Genomic DNA, 15,207 nt, shown 5'->3' on the forward strand with positions numbered 1-15,207 from the left:
GAGTTCACATGGCCTAGAAAACTCCAGCCATCTCGCTTCCGCGGCCCCAGCAAAATTGCTGGTTTTTCCGCTTTCTGCATAAGGAAAAAACCAGCAATTGGCTGAATTTCTTCTCACTGAATAACCCCATTAAAAAACTGCTTGAAATCTACCCAAATCAGTTTTAAATCATGTTCTTAGCTTATCTAGAAGCCGATATACGTCCATTCGAAGTTCAAGAGGCCAGAGAGTATGTGGCAGGGAGAGAGCGTAGACGACGACACACTCTAACTGTCTGTGTCTCCTCTCAACTTCAAATTGATATAACTCGGGTCCCAGACATGCTAGAAGGGTAGTTCCTCCACTGACCTGTGAATCTAATGCTCAGATTTATTTTATACTGATTCCGGATTTTTAGTTCTATCCAGCTCAACTGAAATACAAGCTTGGAAAGTTACCAATTCTCAAAAAATCCCTTCTAACCTGACCAATATTTTGCACCCAGAACTTTCCATTCTTCAGAGGGAGAAGTAACAATCTAGTTAAGTTTTGTTCAATCAGATGACACTGTTTCTATCATCAGGTTCAAACTTCGTACATGTGTCCATTCTTCTTCTTATCCATTCATTTTCTTTATTTTCATGTTCATATATTGTCCATTCCAACCACTTGAATCCCTCTTCTCCCCCATCCATCCACCCACACATCATCATAACATAATAACCGTAACCGCTCAAGGTTGTCATCATGTTCAATCCCTCGTTTTTTTTTCAACTATTTGTCTTTTTATTTCTTTTCGAACGATCCGTCATCCCTCGCGTTTTTTTTTGGCTGTCTCTTCTCTCATTAAAATCGGCTGTTTCTTCATTTTCCACTCCATGTTTTCTTTTTTATTCCTTTCCCTCCTTCTAACAAACCGACAAAACCACTATCATATGAACTTTTAACGACTACTGTTTTTCTCTGATTCTCTGCGTCTCTTACTGATTCGAACTTATTCAAGGTGTTCTAGTTTTAAACAATCGTCCTCGATGAATGCGTTCTCTTAATTAAGTATTTTTTTCAGAAAATGAGCTCATCCTGCATCCAGTACATTCTTGTTCTCAGTGTTCTAATCTCAATAGTTTCTGCCAGGCCACCTGTTCGAAATGATCAGGAGAAGAAGTTACTGGGAGAAGTCGTGGAGCCAATGGAGTTAGATGACTACGTGGATTACTTTGAAGACTTTTTTCCAGTTTTGAACAATTCGACGAAACTGAATGTAAGATTTTTTGATTTTTCTATAGACACCTTGATCTTACAATTAATAATATCGGTGGCTGGTAGTGATACCGAATACTGTAAAACATGTAATAGACGTTCCCTCACACTGCCATGTTTGAACTCAATTATTTCAATTCATATGCAAGATTTCAAAAATGTGTCAATTAACAAAACACTTCCGATATTATGATAAACATTTTATCAGTTGACAACTTTTTGATATCTTTCACAGGAATCGAGATAAATTGGTTAAAAGTTAAGTTGTTGGGTCATTTTATTACTGGTTTACGTAATTGTCAGCTGATAAACTACCGTAGCCTGTAATAGAAGCATTCCCTACACTGTCAATTTCGAGTTCAATTTCCTCGGTTTTTGTGAATGACATCAAAAAGTTTTCAACAGATAAAACATTTATTACAATATCACCAATAGTTTATCAGTTTTCAATAATTTAATATTTTGTACAGGAATCGAGATAATTGAGCTCCAGTTTAACGGCTTGGGTGGGCATTTATTAAAGCAAATACGGTAGTAAACAATTCTTGAATCTCCTTTTTTTGGGAATTAAGATAATTAGAATCAAAACTTAATTCTATTATTATTTTCAAAACTAATAAACTCAAATATTTTTCCAGGAGAACTACCAATACGAGAAGAAGAAGTATCTAACTTCCGTCGGATTCCCCGCGAAAATAAAAAAGATGTTATAGTCCATTCCATTTGTTTCCCTCTAATAAAAATCTCCTTGTAAATAAATATGAAAAAGACAAAAAGATGGGCGGTGCACTTTCTCGGAAGGAGTTCATCGGCAAACAGGCAACACAGTGGCACACACATACACTCAAACAAACATCTCTTCTTCCTTTTTTTCTTTTTGAAACACTGAAATTTCGTTTTTTGTTTCTTGTCTTCTTATTGGTGTTTTCGAGGTGATAGTGATTTTAGAATTTTGGTTTTGATCTTGTTATTTTTACGAGTAAAAAACAGTTGAAGAGATCAGCCGAAATGTAAAAAAAAGATAAAACTGATAAGAACCTGTATAAATCTCATCTGATTAGAAGGTTTGATGGTGGATTGGTCAAGAAAATATCGAAAAGTTAGTTATCAGATGGATCAAAGATGATGGACAAGGTACCGTAAACTTGTAATAGAAGGGCCACCACTCTGTTAAGTTTGAGCTCAATTATCTCGATTCCTGTGAAAGTTATCAAAAAAGTTTTAACTGATATATTGTTTATCATAATATCATCAACATTTTATCAGTTGACAAATTGTTGATATCTTTCATAAGAACCGAGATAATTGATCTCAAAATAAACTCATAGGACAGAACATTTACGGTAAAAATCCTGCAAGGAAATACAGGTGAGCTTCGTTTTCAAAATTTTGGTATTATCAGTAGATAAAATTCAACTTCCCGTGCCTCAGAAAATGTTTATAGCTTTTCTGATTATTGCGAAAAGATTAGAACAGATATAACAAAAAAGAGCTTTCATTTAGAAATTCGTTTTTTTTTTCTAGAAGTTCATCCAAATTAGATATGCTTATTGGAACTGGAAAAACGACAAAATTTCATAAATTAGCATCACAGAAAAACTAATTAACTATTTCTTGATGCCTAATGTTCCAACCTAACCCGGCAAGGTATCGCTTTAACACTCCAATAGAAGGTCACTCAAGCCAATGTAGCTCATTTCCTGTGTAAGATATCAACATTTTTTTACTGATAAAATATTGTTGGTATTATGACAAACAAATTATCAGTTGAGAACTTTTTTATATCTTTTACAGGAACCGAGATATGTGTGCTCAAAGTTTACGGCTTGTGAGCGTTCTACTAGAGTGTTTATGGTAAAAGCTTGTTAAGACAACAAAAAATAACATATTTCCGTCTATGAGATGATCTTATAAGACTGTTGTATCCTAAATTGAGGTTTGAACACCCAAACCGTGTTTTTAAAATTCCACTTTGCTCTTCTGGTAACATTCCCATACAACCATCATCTACAACTGAATGCACTTATCGAAACCCAATCAAAGCATCCAATCTACTATAAAACGAACCAAAGCACCCCGGACAGATCTGCCATAAGATCTCTCCCCCGCGAAACTTTTCGACCATTCCATTTTCTCCAATTCTTTCTTCTTCTGTTTGCTTCTCGTGGCTCTCTTCCTATACTTCTTGAGCGCCGCTCGAGGGAGCATCCCGCGCAATTTTCATCTATCTTTACCACTCAAAACTTACCATCGGCATAACTTATTTTATCGATTTTCGGTTATTTTTTCGTATTGATTGAATCAGGCCAGGGGTTTCAGCTGAAAATTTCAGAGCTTGGTTCCAGAAGATGTCTTATTCCCCTCCACAACCACCACCACGTCAATACAGTAGCACATTGAATGTGGATTGTGTGGATGGAGTCTACAGACAGGCACAACAAGTTTCACCGTTGACAAAGGTACGGAAAATCAGATTCTGAAGTTAACGTCTTCTGAAGAAAGCTATTTTTCAGCAAGTAAATCATTTGGCATACGAAATCCCGAAAAACAAGTACGCCAACAATCCATGGAACTATGCCCCGGAATTTTTGAAGGTAAGGTTTTAAGATATTCAAAAAACTTTCAATTTCGAAGTTTACAGGTCTTCGGAGATTTGAGAGTTCACATCGGAGGCAAAGCGGTGTTCGATTGTTGTCTTCTCGGAAGTCCACGCCCGAGAGTGAGTTGCTTTTTTCGTGTCGATACCATCGCCAATTTGAAAAATTAGCATTCCAGCACATTTACACAACGTTCCAAGAAAAATGCTGTGCTTTTGTCGTGTCAAGACCTATTTTAAACAAGTTGACAGTTTGTAATAGTACTAGAAATTTGAAGCAACATGTGTTTTTCTTGTTTGCTCTTGAGATTTCTCGAAGGAAGAACTGCAATATTTTTAACATGGAAACGCTGATTTCTAAACTGAAAATAGCTGATTGCAGGTCTGCTGGCTCTTCAACGAAGACAAACTCCGCTTCAGTGACGTCATCATTGAAGATACCGCCGACGTTTGCCGCCTAACCATCCCATATGTCCAGATGCATCACTTTGGAACGTTCACCGTCCTGTGTGAGAACGAAGTGGGACGTGCCACTGCTGAAGCTCAACTACTGCCTCTCTATGAATAAATTTTCTCATTATAAACTGTGTATAAAAATCATCTAATATCACAAAGCGTTTTGTTGTGATTCATTTAACATGGAAAAATAAGGAGAGGTATCCGGCATAATAGAGCATAATGTTGCTATAGCAACAAGCAAAATACGATACCAGTGAAATGTGCGTGTATAATATGCGGAATAAAAAGAGACAGAGAAAGAGAGTGAAGATCAAATAAATAACTTTGAGAGAGGAATCGCAGGATTCGAACAGCTGTGGTATGTTGTTGCGCTCGATTGAGAAAGTGACGTGGCGAAGTTTTGGGCTATTTAAAATTCAAATTTCTCACAATTTTGTGTTGATTTCCAACCTCAAAACAATTTCCTCTGGATTATAACTTCGACGCGCGCAATAGCATACCACAGTAGTTCTAGCCTATGTAAAAGCATATAAAAAGGCGTATTTGAAATACAAAAAGGGAAGGAAACAGAAAACGGGGATTAATATCAAATCATAGTACAGCTGGTGAATTATCAGGATAGGATGCGTTATCATCACTTTCTCAGCTTCTTCGACACCTTCGCCATCAACTTCATACGCTCTTCGGTCAACTGACGAATCTCTGCGTCCAGTTTCTTCGCCTCTCGTTCATGCTCATCTTGAACTTCTCTCTCGCGTGCTGCCAATGCTTCCTCCACTTTCCGCATGTCCGCTTCTGTTGAATCGAGTTTCTTCTGGAATTCCTCGCGAAGGCTCAACTCCCGACGACTGAACTCATCTTGGTACTCGCGATGTTTCTGGAAGCGACGCTTAGAATCAGTGAAACCTAACTTCTTCGATCTAAAAATGATACCTGTGCGAGTTTTTCGATAATCTTCGGTCCAGTTTCCCCATCTCCAATCTTCATTTGTCGAAGTCGATCGCGACGATAATTCTCGTATAGTGATTCATGAGTTCGTTGTCTCATTTCATCGACGTTGGTTCGTAGAAGAGCTTCGCGAAGTTTGACGAAATCGCAGTGTTGCTCGTTCTCCACTTCTACTATACCCCATGGGTACTGGCGAGCCCGAACCATTTGTCCGTTCTCTTTTTTCACAAAATCACAACTTCCAACGACAGCGAAAGGAACTGCGGTGTTCATTGCTTGGTTCGTTGATGAGACTGTCTCATCGTCGGTTGGGAATGAATAAATCTCGATTTTCTGCGCCTTGAGCTCACTCAGAATCTTTGCTTTGAATCTGAGCAATTCGTCTTTGCATGTCGTGTCGGATTTCGCTATAACTGGAATCACATTCACACGTTTTGCCAATTCACGAAGAGTGACCAAGTCAAGGGCTTTCAGTCTGAAATAATGGGATGCTAATTAGCTCTAAATGAATCACAAACCCATGGCCGGTTGGCGAGATGAAGTATAGGCACGCATGGATTCTCGAATCGTCAAAATATTGAAGCATACGACGTGGCTTCAGCTCTTCCTGTAGATACGTTTCAAATTGTGACTCCAAATAGTCAACAATCACTTTGGCGCTGAAACTCAAACTCAGAATTTTGAACCGTTCTACTTAAGGATTCTACCTCTTATCCTTGTCGAGCTGATCTCCAAACCCGGCAGTCTCTACCAATCGCAGTTTGACTCGAATTCCGCCTTCAGCAACGTCTGAAACGAATGATTTGTTAAAAATTAGAGGCCTTGAGATGCTCACTCACCATAAGTTTTCGTTCTCAATTCAACAGTTTTCAACTCGTGATTACACGGCTCGAAGTCGAGTTTCATATTGAATAGGGATTCTATCAGCGTCGTTTTTCCCATTCCCGTCTCTCCGACGCACATGAGATTGAATTGAAATCTGAAAATCGCGATATTTTATAAGATTTTTCATTCTTTTAACTCACCCAGCTTCTACAGCCTTCTTGACAAGTTGATGAGGAAGAGAGTCGAATCCAACATGTCCATTCAACTGCATCACACGTCCGGAACTGGCGCTTTCCACCTGAAACGATATTTGAAATTTAGATACGGAGAAAAATACGAGAAGTTCAGCGTTGTTGAGTCGATACTCAGCTAAATGTCGCGCCACACTGCGCTGCGCGCCTAAACTTGGCCTCGATGCCAAACTTCAAAAAAAGAACGGACCGTCTTATTCAGTGTTGGTGCAGGAGGAGCGGCGACAGCTGGCTTCTTGCTAGTCGTGGTGTTGAGGCTACTTGTAACCGAAGAAATCGTTGCAGAGCTATGGTGAGTGGAATGAGTATTTGGTTGATGATGATGTGGAACCGGTGGAGGAGGATTGTGCGGCGGTAGGTGCTGAAAAAAAATTTCAAGGAAAAGACATCATTATTCTGGTACTTCGATGGCTGTGGCGGAAAGTATGGACAACTACCCAAACCTAAAAATATTTATATTTTCCGTATTTTTTTCTCGTTTTTCAATACTTTTCGTCGAGTTTTCTGTTATTTTTTCTTTAAAAAAGTTGCCTGAAAAGGCACGAAAATCGATACGATAAATTAGGAAAAAAACGTATTTTAGGTTACAGTATTTGCCGTTTCTTTTCCACAACTCTACTTTTGTATCAGAATAATAGTAGTATCGTACCTTGTGATCGTTGTCAGCCATATTCAGCTTCTTCGGAAGAATAACTGGGATTTCCTGAAACATGATCTTTCAAAATGAGAAGTTTTATTCACAATATAGAGAAAATGGAGAAGTATTGTCAATGGAAAAAGAGGCTGACACCAAGACCATGTGTGTCTGTAGACGACATTCAAGTTAAACAAGGTTTTTGAAATTCGAGGTCAGAATCGGAAACACGCAGATGTTCACCATACAATTCCCTACCATTTTCGATGATCGACTGGTCATCGTGACATAGGGATTCTCCTGAGTCACCACCACCGTCTGCAGATTCACACTGCTTTGTTTGGAGCGACGAACGATGAGGGAAGCGGTGATGAAAAGGAATACTAGGAAAATAAAGAGAAGAACTATGGCAGAGTAGAGAATCGTTTCGAAACTCATAAATTTATTTTTCAATCAATTTTTCCTCATTGAATTCTGAGAGATTTATAGAATAAAAAATTGTCTGGTCAATAGGGAAAGCGAAAGGAAGATGTGAGCAAATAATAACCAACAACTGTCATCTGGCGAGATATTTCTCCGACTTTATCACGATTTTGATAAGTGTTTTTTTTGTTTGGGGAAACGGATAATGCGGCGAAAAATGCTGATAAACAGTGGAAAAAATTGAAAGGAAACAGAAAAAAGATCAGGTGTCGAGATAAAATTTGAAATTTCCGCGTTCGCGGGGTTTGCGTTGGAGCGCGCTTTCGTTGTCATGCCCGGTGTCGAGAGACCGCGCAAATTCCGGGGAAAGAAAAAATCGGGGAAAAAACCGAAGAAAGTGGGCGGAGTCGAGAAAAACCGTGCGGCAAAACCGTGCCAGGGTTGCAACTTACCGTCCGCCCCCTCATGACCGTGTCCAAATGTGCAGAAAAACCGTGCCAGGGTTGCATTTTAGACTCCGCCCCCGACTCCGCCCACTTTCCCCGGTTTTTTTCCCCGATTTTTTTGTTTCCCCGGAATTTGCGGGGTCTCGGTGTCGATTTACGAGCGGAAATCGACCCAAATTTATGGACTTTTGTGATGAATCGCAAATTTTTATTAGTTTCAAAAGCAAAGTAACAAATTAAAATTTCAACAATATAGCTCTACACGTATTCAAAAATCAGTTAACCTCTTCCTGTCGACCCATTTCATATTCTCCATCATTATCCTCCCTACTTCTCCTACATGTGCTGAACGAATGTATCAGCACAACGATTAGAATAAAAAAGAAATCAGAGCAAGATGAATGAGAAACCAAGGAAAACTAGAAGCCTCTTTAGGTTCTATAGAGTTTTGTGGAAGTTCAATTGCTTTTGAATGCCTTGTCGCTTCGGAAAATCCAAGTCCATTGCAATAGTGACCCCGGCAGTAGCATGTGGTGATGTTCACGCTGAATAAGAACGAAGATTGATGTGCATTGTTTGAAAGGAAATGACTCACTTTCGGCGGTTCACAATTTTTTCATAAGAAATGCAGAGTGGAGCGTCGTCCTCGTTTAAATCCGGAAGGTTTTTTGTACGAGGTTGGCAATCACGAACGATAGCTATAATAAGTTGGTACAGTTTTATATCCTTGCCTTGGAATAAGACACTACTATTTTTCAATTCCTAGAAATCTAACTTCAGTACGGGTAAATATGATATACAAAAAACTATGTTTCAGTTGATTTTGACCATTTTCATGAGTCTGAAGCTCGGCTGTCAAGTTTCGGATCACTTTGAAAATTTTGGATGGTGTAAAACGGGCCTAAATTGAAAATTTTAAATTCAAAAATTCTGTGAATGAAACATTTTCAATCTAAGTCTGTTTGAAACTCAAAAATTTTCAAAGTGTCCAGTAAAGCTCCAGACTCCTGAAAATCGTCGAAATGACGGAAAATCAACTGAAAAAGTACGGTTTTGTATATCCTATTGAACGCTTCTTTATATCAATTGACAGTTAGAATAAAACTCACAAATAGTCCTTCCATAATTCTCTTCATCTGTTCTTGTAATATTAATTGTCATACAGTACCCAGCACAAGCGTCACCATCCTTCTTCAACTTGCTCTCAACTAGACACTTATCATCACTGACGATTGAATCTCCTTGGTTCACTGGCAACCCATATTTCACCCAATTCTGAAAATAGAAAATTAAAGAAATGTTTTTAAAAATATCAGAGGTTTACCCAAACAGCATCTGTACTCGCACACTTGTGACACATATAACCATCAACTGGATTCATCATGTAAAGCAGAATCAAGAGGATCCATCGATACATCTACAATTTTTAAAAATCGTTGGGAAGAGAGATACAAGCAGAGAGAAAAGAGGAAAGATGGCTTTCCTGGGGGCTCCTGGCAGAACAGACACCCGCGCGAGAGAGGCTCTATTTCACACGCATCCCTTCTTCTGCGTCTCTGGATTTCCGTTACTCTTTAGTCACAGGGCTTCTTGTCATCAGCATTTCACCCCACATCCAACTGTATTGCTATTTGAACAGGAAAGAGCAAAGTTTGCGGAAAATGAGGGAGAGAACGGAGACAGTGGGGAAGATATCGGATATGTTTATTGTTTTTGTTTGAGATGATAGGATACGGTTGACAGGTAAAAAGGGATTATATGGGGAAGGGGTGGGAATGATTTCCAAAAAAATTAACAGAAAAATGTCCTATCATATTATCGTATTTCCTCTGATAGACGCCCACACAAACCGTCACCTTTGAGCTCAATTATTTCGATTTCTGTGGAAGATTTTTAAAAATTGTCAAGTGATAAAATTCAGGTGATATTATGATAAATAATTAATCAGTTGGAAATATTTTGATATCTACAGGCATTGAGATGATTGAGCTGAAAGTTGACGGTTTGGGTGGGCTTCTATTACAAAAAAAAATATGGTATGTCAGTACAAACACGCCATGGAAGAGAAACGCCGGTGGATTTGGCTGAAGTTTTTATAACGATAACTACAGTAACCTAAAAATGTTCATCATTTCTTTTCTCGTTTTCACTGATTTACGATTTTTTTCCGAACTAATCGGAAAAATTAAATTTTTTGGCAGTAGAAAAAGTGTCTGAAATCGTACGCAAACCAAAAACTCAAAAAAGAAACGCATTTTTAGGTTACGGTATTGTCGTTGTGGGATTTTCTGCCACCGGAGTTTCTCTTCCCGAATAATACCACTAAATTTAATAAATATATTCACTCAATCATGCACAAAGCGAACAGAAACCTAAATGAACAATACTCTGCTCTATATGACCCTCTTTCAAAGTCATTTGCATAACCAATGGGACACTTATGAAGGGGGATAAAGAACAATGGCTTGTTTAGCCATGCGAAAAATGTTGGCTGAGTGCCAAAACACCGGTCGCCATCTGTTTTTACGGAAAGAGGCGGCGGAAAGGAGAACAAATTGAAATGGAGGCTAATCAATCGGCTAATCCACAAATCAAATAGAGAAAATAAAGGAAGAAGCAGAGATTTTATAGATGTTAGTACAAATAAATAAATTGTATTTCCATGAGTTTTCTTCTTGTTTATTCAGTTTTGAGTTCTCCGAGATGGTCGATCAACCGACGTCCTTTGTAGGAACCATTCTTGATGTTCAGGTAGATCTGGAAAATGGAGAAATTTAGAAGTCAATCCTTTCAAATACCTTCTGTAGTTCTTCTTGTGAAATAAATCGATTTCCATCGTTGGCTTCTGTAATCACATCTACCAGAATATCCTTCTGAACGTTTTGACTTTTCTTCTGTTCATTCAAAAACTCTTTTAGGTCACTACTCGAGAATGTTCCACGTCCTTCTTTATCAATTTTTTTGAAGATGGATGCGATTTGAGATTCTTCAGAACTGAAATTTGAAAACTTAAGAAACTACAAATAAAATTATGCTCCCACCTAGTCAGCTCCATTCTCTCTCCTTTTCCTTTTCCCAAATTGAACACTCCCATTTCCACTTTCAAAAACTCCAATCCAGCCTCATAGTTTTTCTTCTGTTGACATGGATTCCATCCCAGTTCCTCGGCCATTATTGAAACGACACGTGGCAATACTTGTTTGGCAGCACGAGCATCCAGAAGGGACAGACGAGTTCTTCTCGCCAGAATATCAGCTGGAATTCGAGCGTATTCTTCTTTGACGGCGTATCTAACTTCAGCTTCCAAAAATGGGAAATCTGGATGAAGCCGATGGCCGATAGCTGGGAATTGTTTTCCGGTGGATTTACACAACTTCAGAACTTCGTAGACTTTATCTCCATAGGTGTGACATAGATGAGAGGCGACTTTTTCTTCCAACCCATACTTTCTGGATATTTCTCGATAGAGCATCGGGGTGTAATTGAGTCCACCTTCAAACTTCATTCCGCGGGTTGCACATGGTTTAACTTCATCGAAACGATTGTTCTCCACCACTTTATTCATGGTTTCTTCTGCCATGGCCTGAATGTTGTTAGTTTTCCACCAGCAATTGTGATAAGACCACTTGGGTCCACCTGAAAAAATTATGTTAATGAAAATGCAAATTACAAAGGGGAACTGCTGAAAAACTAAATGATGACAAAGAGGTTATTCGGCAGCCGGAAAGGAGCCGACGGACCGTCGACGGACGGTTGACGGACAATCGGAACCGTTTTGAAAATCGACTTTGGAAGGAAATCAGCCAAAAAACAATATTTCATGTTCCCACTAGATTATAGAATGATGGTAGAAATTAATTTTTCTCATATCGGACCACCTCAAAAATAGTTTATTGAACTGGTCGATGACCGCTAATTGGCGGGCCGGCAGCGCCCCGGCGGACGGTCCGTTTTTCGGCAGTTCTCCAAATCGCACATCACCATAAAAACTTACATCAACAACATGCCCTCTGGCCAGTGTCCTATGATTCTTCTTTCTTGGATCCCATACCAATCCACGAATCCCTGACCAAGCACTAATCACGTCTTCCCTCTTAATCTGATATTCTTTCGCGTAACTTCTATTCATCTCCTCCAAAATATACTGAATCTCTTTTTCTGACACATTTGGAGAATGCGATGGTTCAGCTTCATCATCAGTGGTCCCAACAATAGTGACATTTTCCCAGGGGAATGAGAAAATGACTCGCCCATCCGACGATTTTGGGTTCACAAGTCCCGTATTTCCAGGGCAGAAATATTTGGCAACAGTTAAATGGATTCCAGAACATCCCATTATGATTGGTTTTCGATTTGGGTCAGCCATTTTTCGAATGTGATCGTTATGAGGTCCGGTGGCATTGACCACTACTTTTGCGTTGATTTTATAAGTCTCTCCAGAAATGTGATCTTTCACAATTGCTCCAGTCACTTTTCCATCCGAATCTTTCAACAAATCAACACATTCCGTATGGTTCACACACTAAAAATTACTCAAATTTGAGAGAAAAATATATGAATTAAAACTTACTTTTGCTCCATACCGAATTGCAGTTAATGCCACAACTAGAACCAATCGAGCATCGTTTTGTTGTCCATCATAATACAACATGGCGCCTCTCAATCCCTCTTTCCGAATCGTTGGACAGATTTCAATCGCTTCCTCTTTGCTTACAAATTTCGATGGAATACATTTTCCAGCAAGGAAATCGTAAACTTTGACTCCACCCCAATAGTAAACAGACTGCCACCATTTGTAAGTTGGGACCAGAACTGGGAAAGTGTGGGACAAGAATGGAGCACATTTCATGACATTGATTCTTTCTTTCAATCCCTCCTGAACGATCTTATATTGCTCATAATCCATTTCCTTCAAAGCCGTCTCTAGATACTTGACACCTCCATGAATCAACTTCGAAGACTTTGAAGACGTTCCACAACAATAGTCACCGTATTCCACCATCGCAGTTTTCAATCCACGTGTCTGAGCATCCAATGCCACTCCAGCTCCAGCTGATCCTCCTCCGATTACTAGAACATCAAACTGTTTTTCTTTCTTCAACGAATCAACAATGGCTTCTCTGGTTGGTAGACCCTTGAGCCGTTCCATTTGACAGTTTGATGCTTCATGGATCCTTGGGTTGAAACGAGTTTGCCATACTGCCAAAGTGCTAGCAGCAGTGATTCCGAGAGCACCGAGACCGAGAATTCGAGACATCAAAGCTAGTCTTTTAGTTTTTCGAATTCCGAAGATTTCTAAATATCGTCTAAGGTACGGTATCCTAGACCAGTATTAAGGACAACAGTTGGCAAAAGTTAAATGTGGAAGTTCACAAGAATTTTTCAAAAATTCAACGTTTTCCTGTGATTGTTATGAGTGCACTGATCATCTGACCTATTTCTACTACTGTAAGGACCATCATCAAAAACGAATTAATATGATTGAAAGTACACGTTTATTTTAAACGTTGGGAATGACAAAAGGATTGTACCGGTTGAAATGAAAGAAGACACAAGCGGAAATGAAAAATTGATAAAAACAGAAGTAGAAACTTCTTGATGACACATTCCGTCGAGATATGATTAAGAGCGATGACGAGCAATTCGGCTTCCAGAGTATCCTGATGATCCTCCTCCGCCTCCTGAGCTTCCTCCTCCTGAGTATCCGCCACCGGATGGCGCAGCTGGAGCGGCTTCGGGAGCTAAAGCTGGTTCAGGCGCTGGTGACGGCGGTGGTGGCGGCGGTGGTGGTGGTGGAGCAGCCGATCCTCCTGAATATCCTCCGGAAGATCCTCCTGACGATCCTCCGCCTCCTCCTCCAGATGAACTTCCACCCGAGTATCCTCCGCTTGATGGAGCTGAAGCTGGAGCTGGAGCTGGTTCTGGTTCTGGTGCTGGAGCTGGAGCTGGTTCACTTGCTGGTGCTGGGGCTGATCCTCCAGAGTAACCTCCAGAAGATCCTCCTCCTCCACCACCTTCCGAAGAGTAGCCTCCAGATGGTGCTGGAGCTGGAGCTGGAGCTGGAGCCGGTTCTGGTGCAGGTGGTGGTGGTGGGGGTGGAGCAGCAGATCCTCCTGAATATCCTCCGGAAGATCCTCCTGACGATCCTCCGCCTCCTCCTCCAGATGAACTTCCACCCGAGTATCCTCCGCTTGATGGAGCTGGAGCTGGAGCTGGTTCTGGTTCTGGTGCTGGAGCTGGAGCTGGTTCACTTGCTGGTGCTGGGGCTGATCCTCCAGAGTAACCTCCAGAAGATCCTCCTCCTCCACCACCTCCCGAAGAATAGCCTCCAGATGGTGCTGGAGCTGGAGCTGGAGCTGGTGCTTGTTCTGGTGCTGGAGCTGGAGCTGGTTCACTTGCTGGTGCTGGGGCTGATCCTCCAGAGTAACCTCCAGAAGATCCTCCTCCTCCACCACCTCCCGAAGAGTAGCCTCGAGATGGTGCTGGAGCTGGAGCTGGAGCTGGAGCCGGTTCTGGTGCAGGTGGTGGTGGTGGGGGTGGAGCAGCAGATGCAGAGTATCCACCGCCTCCTCCTCCTGATGGAGGTGGAGCAGATGCCGAAGCATATCCTCCTCCTCCTCCTCCGCCTCCTCCAGAAGAAGCGTAACCACCAGATGAGGCTGACGATCCTCCGCCTGATGATTCTCCTCCTCCTGATGAAGCATATCCTCCTGATGGTGCTGGTGCCGGGGCTGGTGCTGATTCAGGCGCTGGTGGTGGTGGAGCTGATTGCGAGTATCCGCCGCCGCCTCCGCCAGATGATCCTCCTCCTGATGAAGCATATCCTCCTGATGGCGCTGGAGCTGGTGCTGGGGCAGGTGCTGGAGCTGGAGCTGGAGCTGGTGGTGGTGGTGGGGCAGATTGAGAATATCCACCCGACGAGCCTCCTCCGCCGCCTCCTGACGATCCTCCTCCTGATGAATATCCACCTCCAGAAGATCCTCCTCCTCCCCCTGATGAAGCATATCCTCCTGATGGTGCTGGGGCTGGAGCTGGAGCCGGTTCAGGTGCTGGAGCTGGTTGTGGGGGTGGTGGTGGAGCAGATTGCGAATATCCACCTCCTCCGCCGGATGATCCTCCTGCTCCTCCTCCGGACGCGTATCCTCCGGATGGTGCTGGAGCTGGAGCTGGGGCTGGTGCCGGAGCAGATTGCGAGTATCCTCCTCCAGAAGATCCTCCCCCACCTCCTGATGAAGCATATCCTCCGGATGGGGCTGGGGCTGGAGCTGGGGCTGGTGCTGGTGCCGCGGCTGGTGCTGGAGCAGATTGCGAGTATCCTCCTCCTCCGCCGCCTCCTGACGATCCTCCTCCTGATGAATATCCTCCTCCTGAAGATCCTCCTCCTCC

At 41.6% G+C, this 15,207-nt stretch overlaps 6 protein-coding genes across 6 annotated transcripts in view; 2 read left to right on the forward strand and 4 right to left on the reverse strand.

Moving 5' to 3' along the window:
* Nucleotides 1-1,048: 1,048 nt before the first annotated feature.
* On the forward strand, nt 1,049-1,952 carry CBG04548 (the record flags this gene model as incomplete). Its single annotated transcript, XM_002637719.1, has 2 exons — nt 1,049-1,240; nt 1,878-1,952. The coding sequence occupies 2 exons, from the start codon at nt 1,049-1,051 to the stop codon at nt 1,950-1,952; spliced, it is 267 nt and encodes an 88-aa protein (XP_002637765.1).
* A 1,635-nt stretch (nt 1,953-3,587) lies between these two features.
* On the forward strand, nt 3,588-4,403 carry Cbr-oig-3 (the record flags this gene model as incomplete). The annotated part of the gene is made up of 4 exons (XM_002637720.1): nt 3,588-3,698; nt 3,753-3,833; nt 3,881-3,958; nt 4,218-4,403. 4 exons carry the CDS (start codon nt 3,588-3,590, stop codon nt 4,401-4,403), a joined length of 456 nt encoding a protein of 151 aa, XP_002637766.1.
* A 525-nt stretch (nt 4,404-4,928) lies between these two features.
* Cbr-unc-61 lies at nt 4,929-7,390 on the reverse strand (the record flags this gene model as incomplete). The annotated part of the gene is made up of 9 exons (XM_002637721.2): nt 4,929-5,171; nt 5,228-5,717; nt 5,761-5,901; nt 5,950-6,031; nt 6,082-6,221; nt 6,268-6,365; nt 6,509-6,679; nt 6,968-7,021; nt 7,211-7,390. 9 exons carry the CDS (start codon nt 7,388-7,390, stop codon nt 4,929-4,931), a joined length of 1,599 nt encoding a protein of 532 aa, XP_002637767.2.
* An 801-nt stretch (nt 7,391-8,191) lies between these two features.
* CBG04551 lies at nt 8,192-9,238 on the reverse strand (the record flags this gene model as incomplete). The annotated part of the gene is made up of 4 exons (XM_002637722.2): nt 8,192-8,366; nt 8,417-8,519; nt 8,931-9,096; nt 9,146-9,238. 4 exons carry the CDS (start codon nt 9,236-9,238, stop codon nt 8,192-8,194), a joined length of 537 nt encoding a protein of 178 aa, XP_002637768.2.
* Nucleotides 9,239-10,500: 1,262 nt separating this feature from the next.
* CBG04552 lies at nt 10,501-13,078 on the reverse strand (the record flags this gene model as incomplete). The annotated part of the gene is made up of 5 exons (XM_045238102.1): nt 10,501-10,578; nt 10,620-10,815; nt 10,863-11,404; nt 11,816-12,343; nt 12,392-13,078. 5 exons carry the CDS (start codon nt 13,076-13,078, stop codon nt 10,501-10,503), a joined length of 2,031 nt encoding a protein of 676 aa, XP_045092708.1.
* Nucleotides 13,079-13,443: 365 nt separating this feature from the next.
* The window catches only part of CBG04553, a gene marked incomplete at both ends in the record, with an annotated part of 3,330 nt that continues 1,566 nt past the window's right edge, over nt 13,444-15,207 (reverse strand). Inside the window, 2 exons of the mRNA XM_045238103.1 lie at nt 13,444-14,852; nt 14,902-15,207. The exon at nt 14,902-15,207 is cut by the window's right edge and continues 1,461 nt beyond it. Coding sequence (XP_045092709.1) covers nt 13,444-14,852; nt 14,902-15,207 — 1,715 coding nt within the window. The remainder of the gene's footprint in view (nt 14,853-14,901) is intronic.

Source organism: Caenorhabditis briggsae (assembly GCF_000004555.2).
Source record: "Caenorhabditis briggsae complete genome, chrV, whole genome shotgun sequence".
Classification (NCBI taxonomy): Eukaryota; Metazoa; Nematoda; class Chromadorea; order Rhabditida; family Rhabditidae; genus Caenorhabditis; species Caenorhabditis briggsae.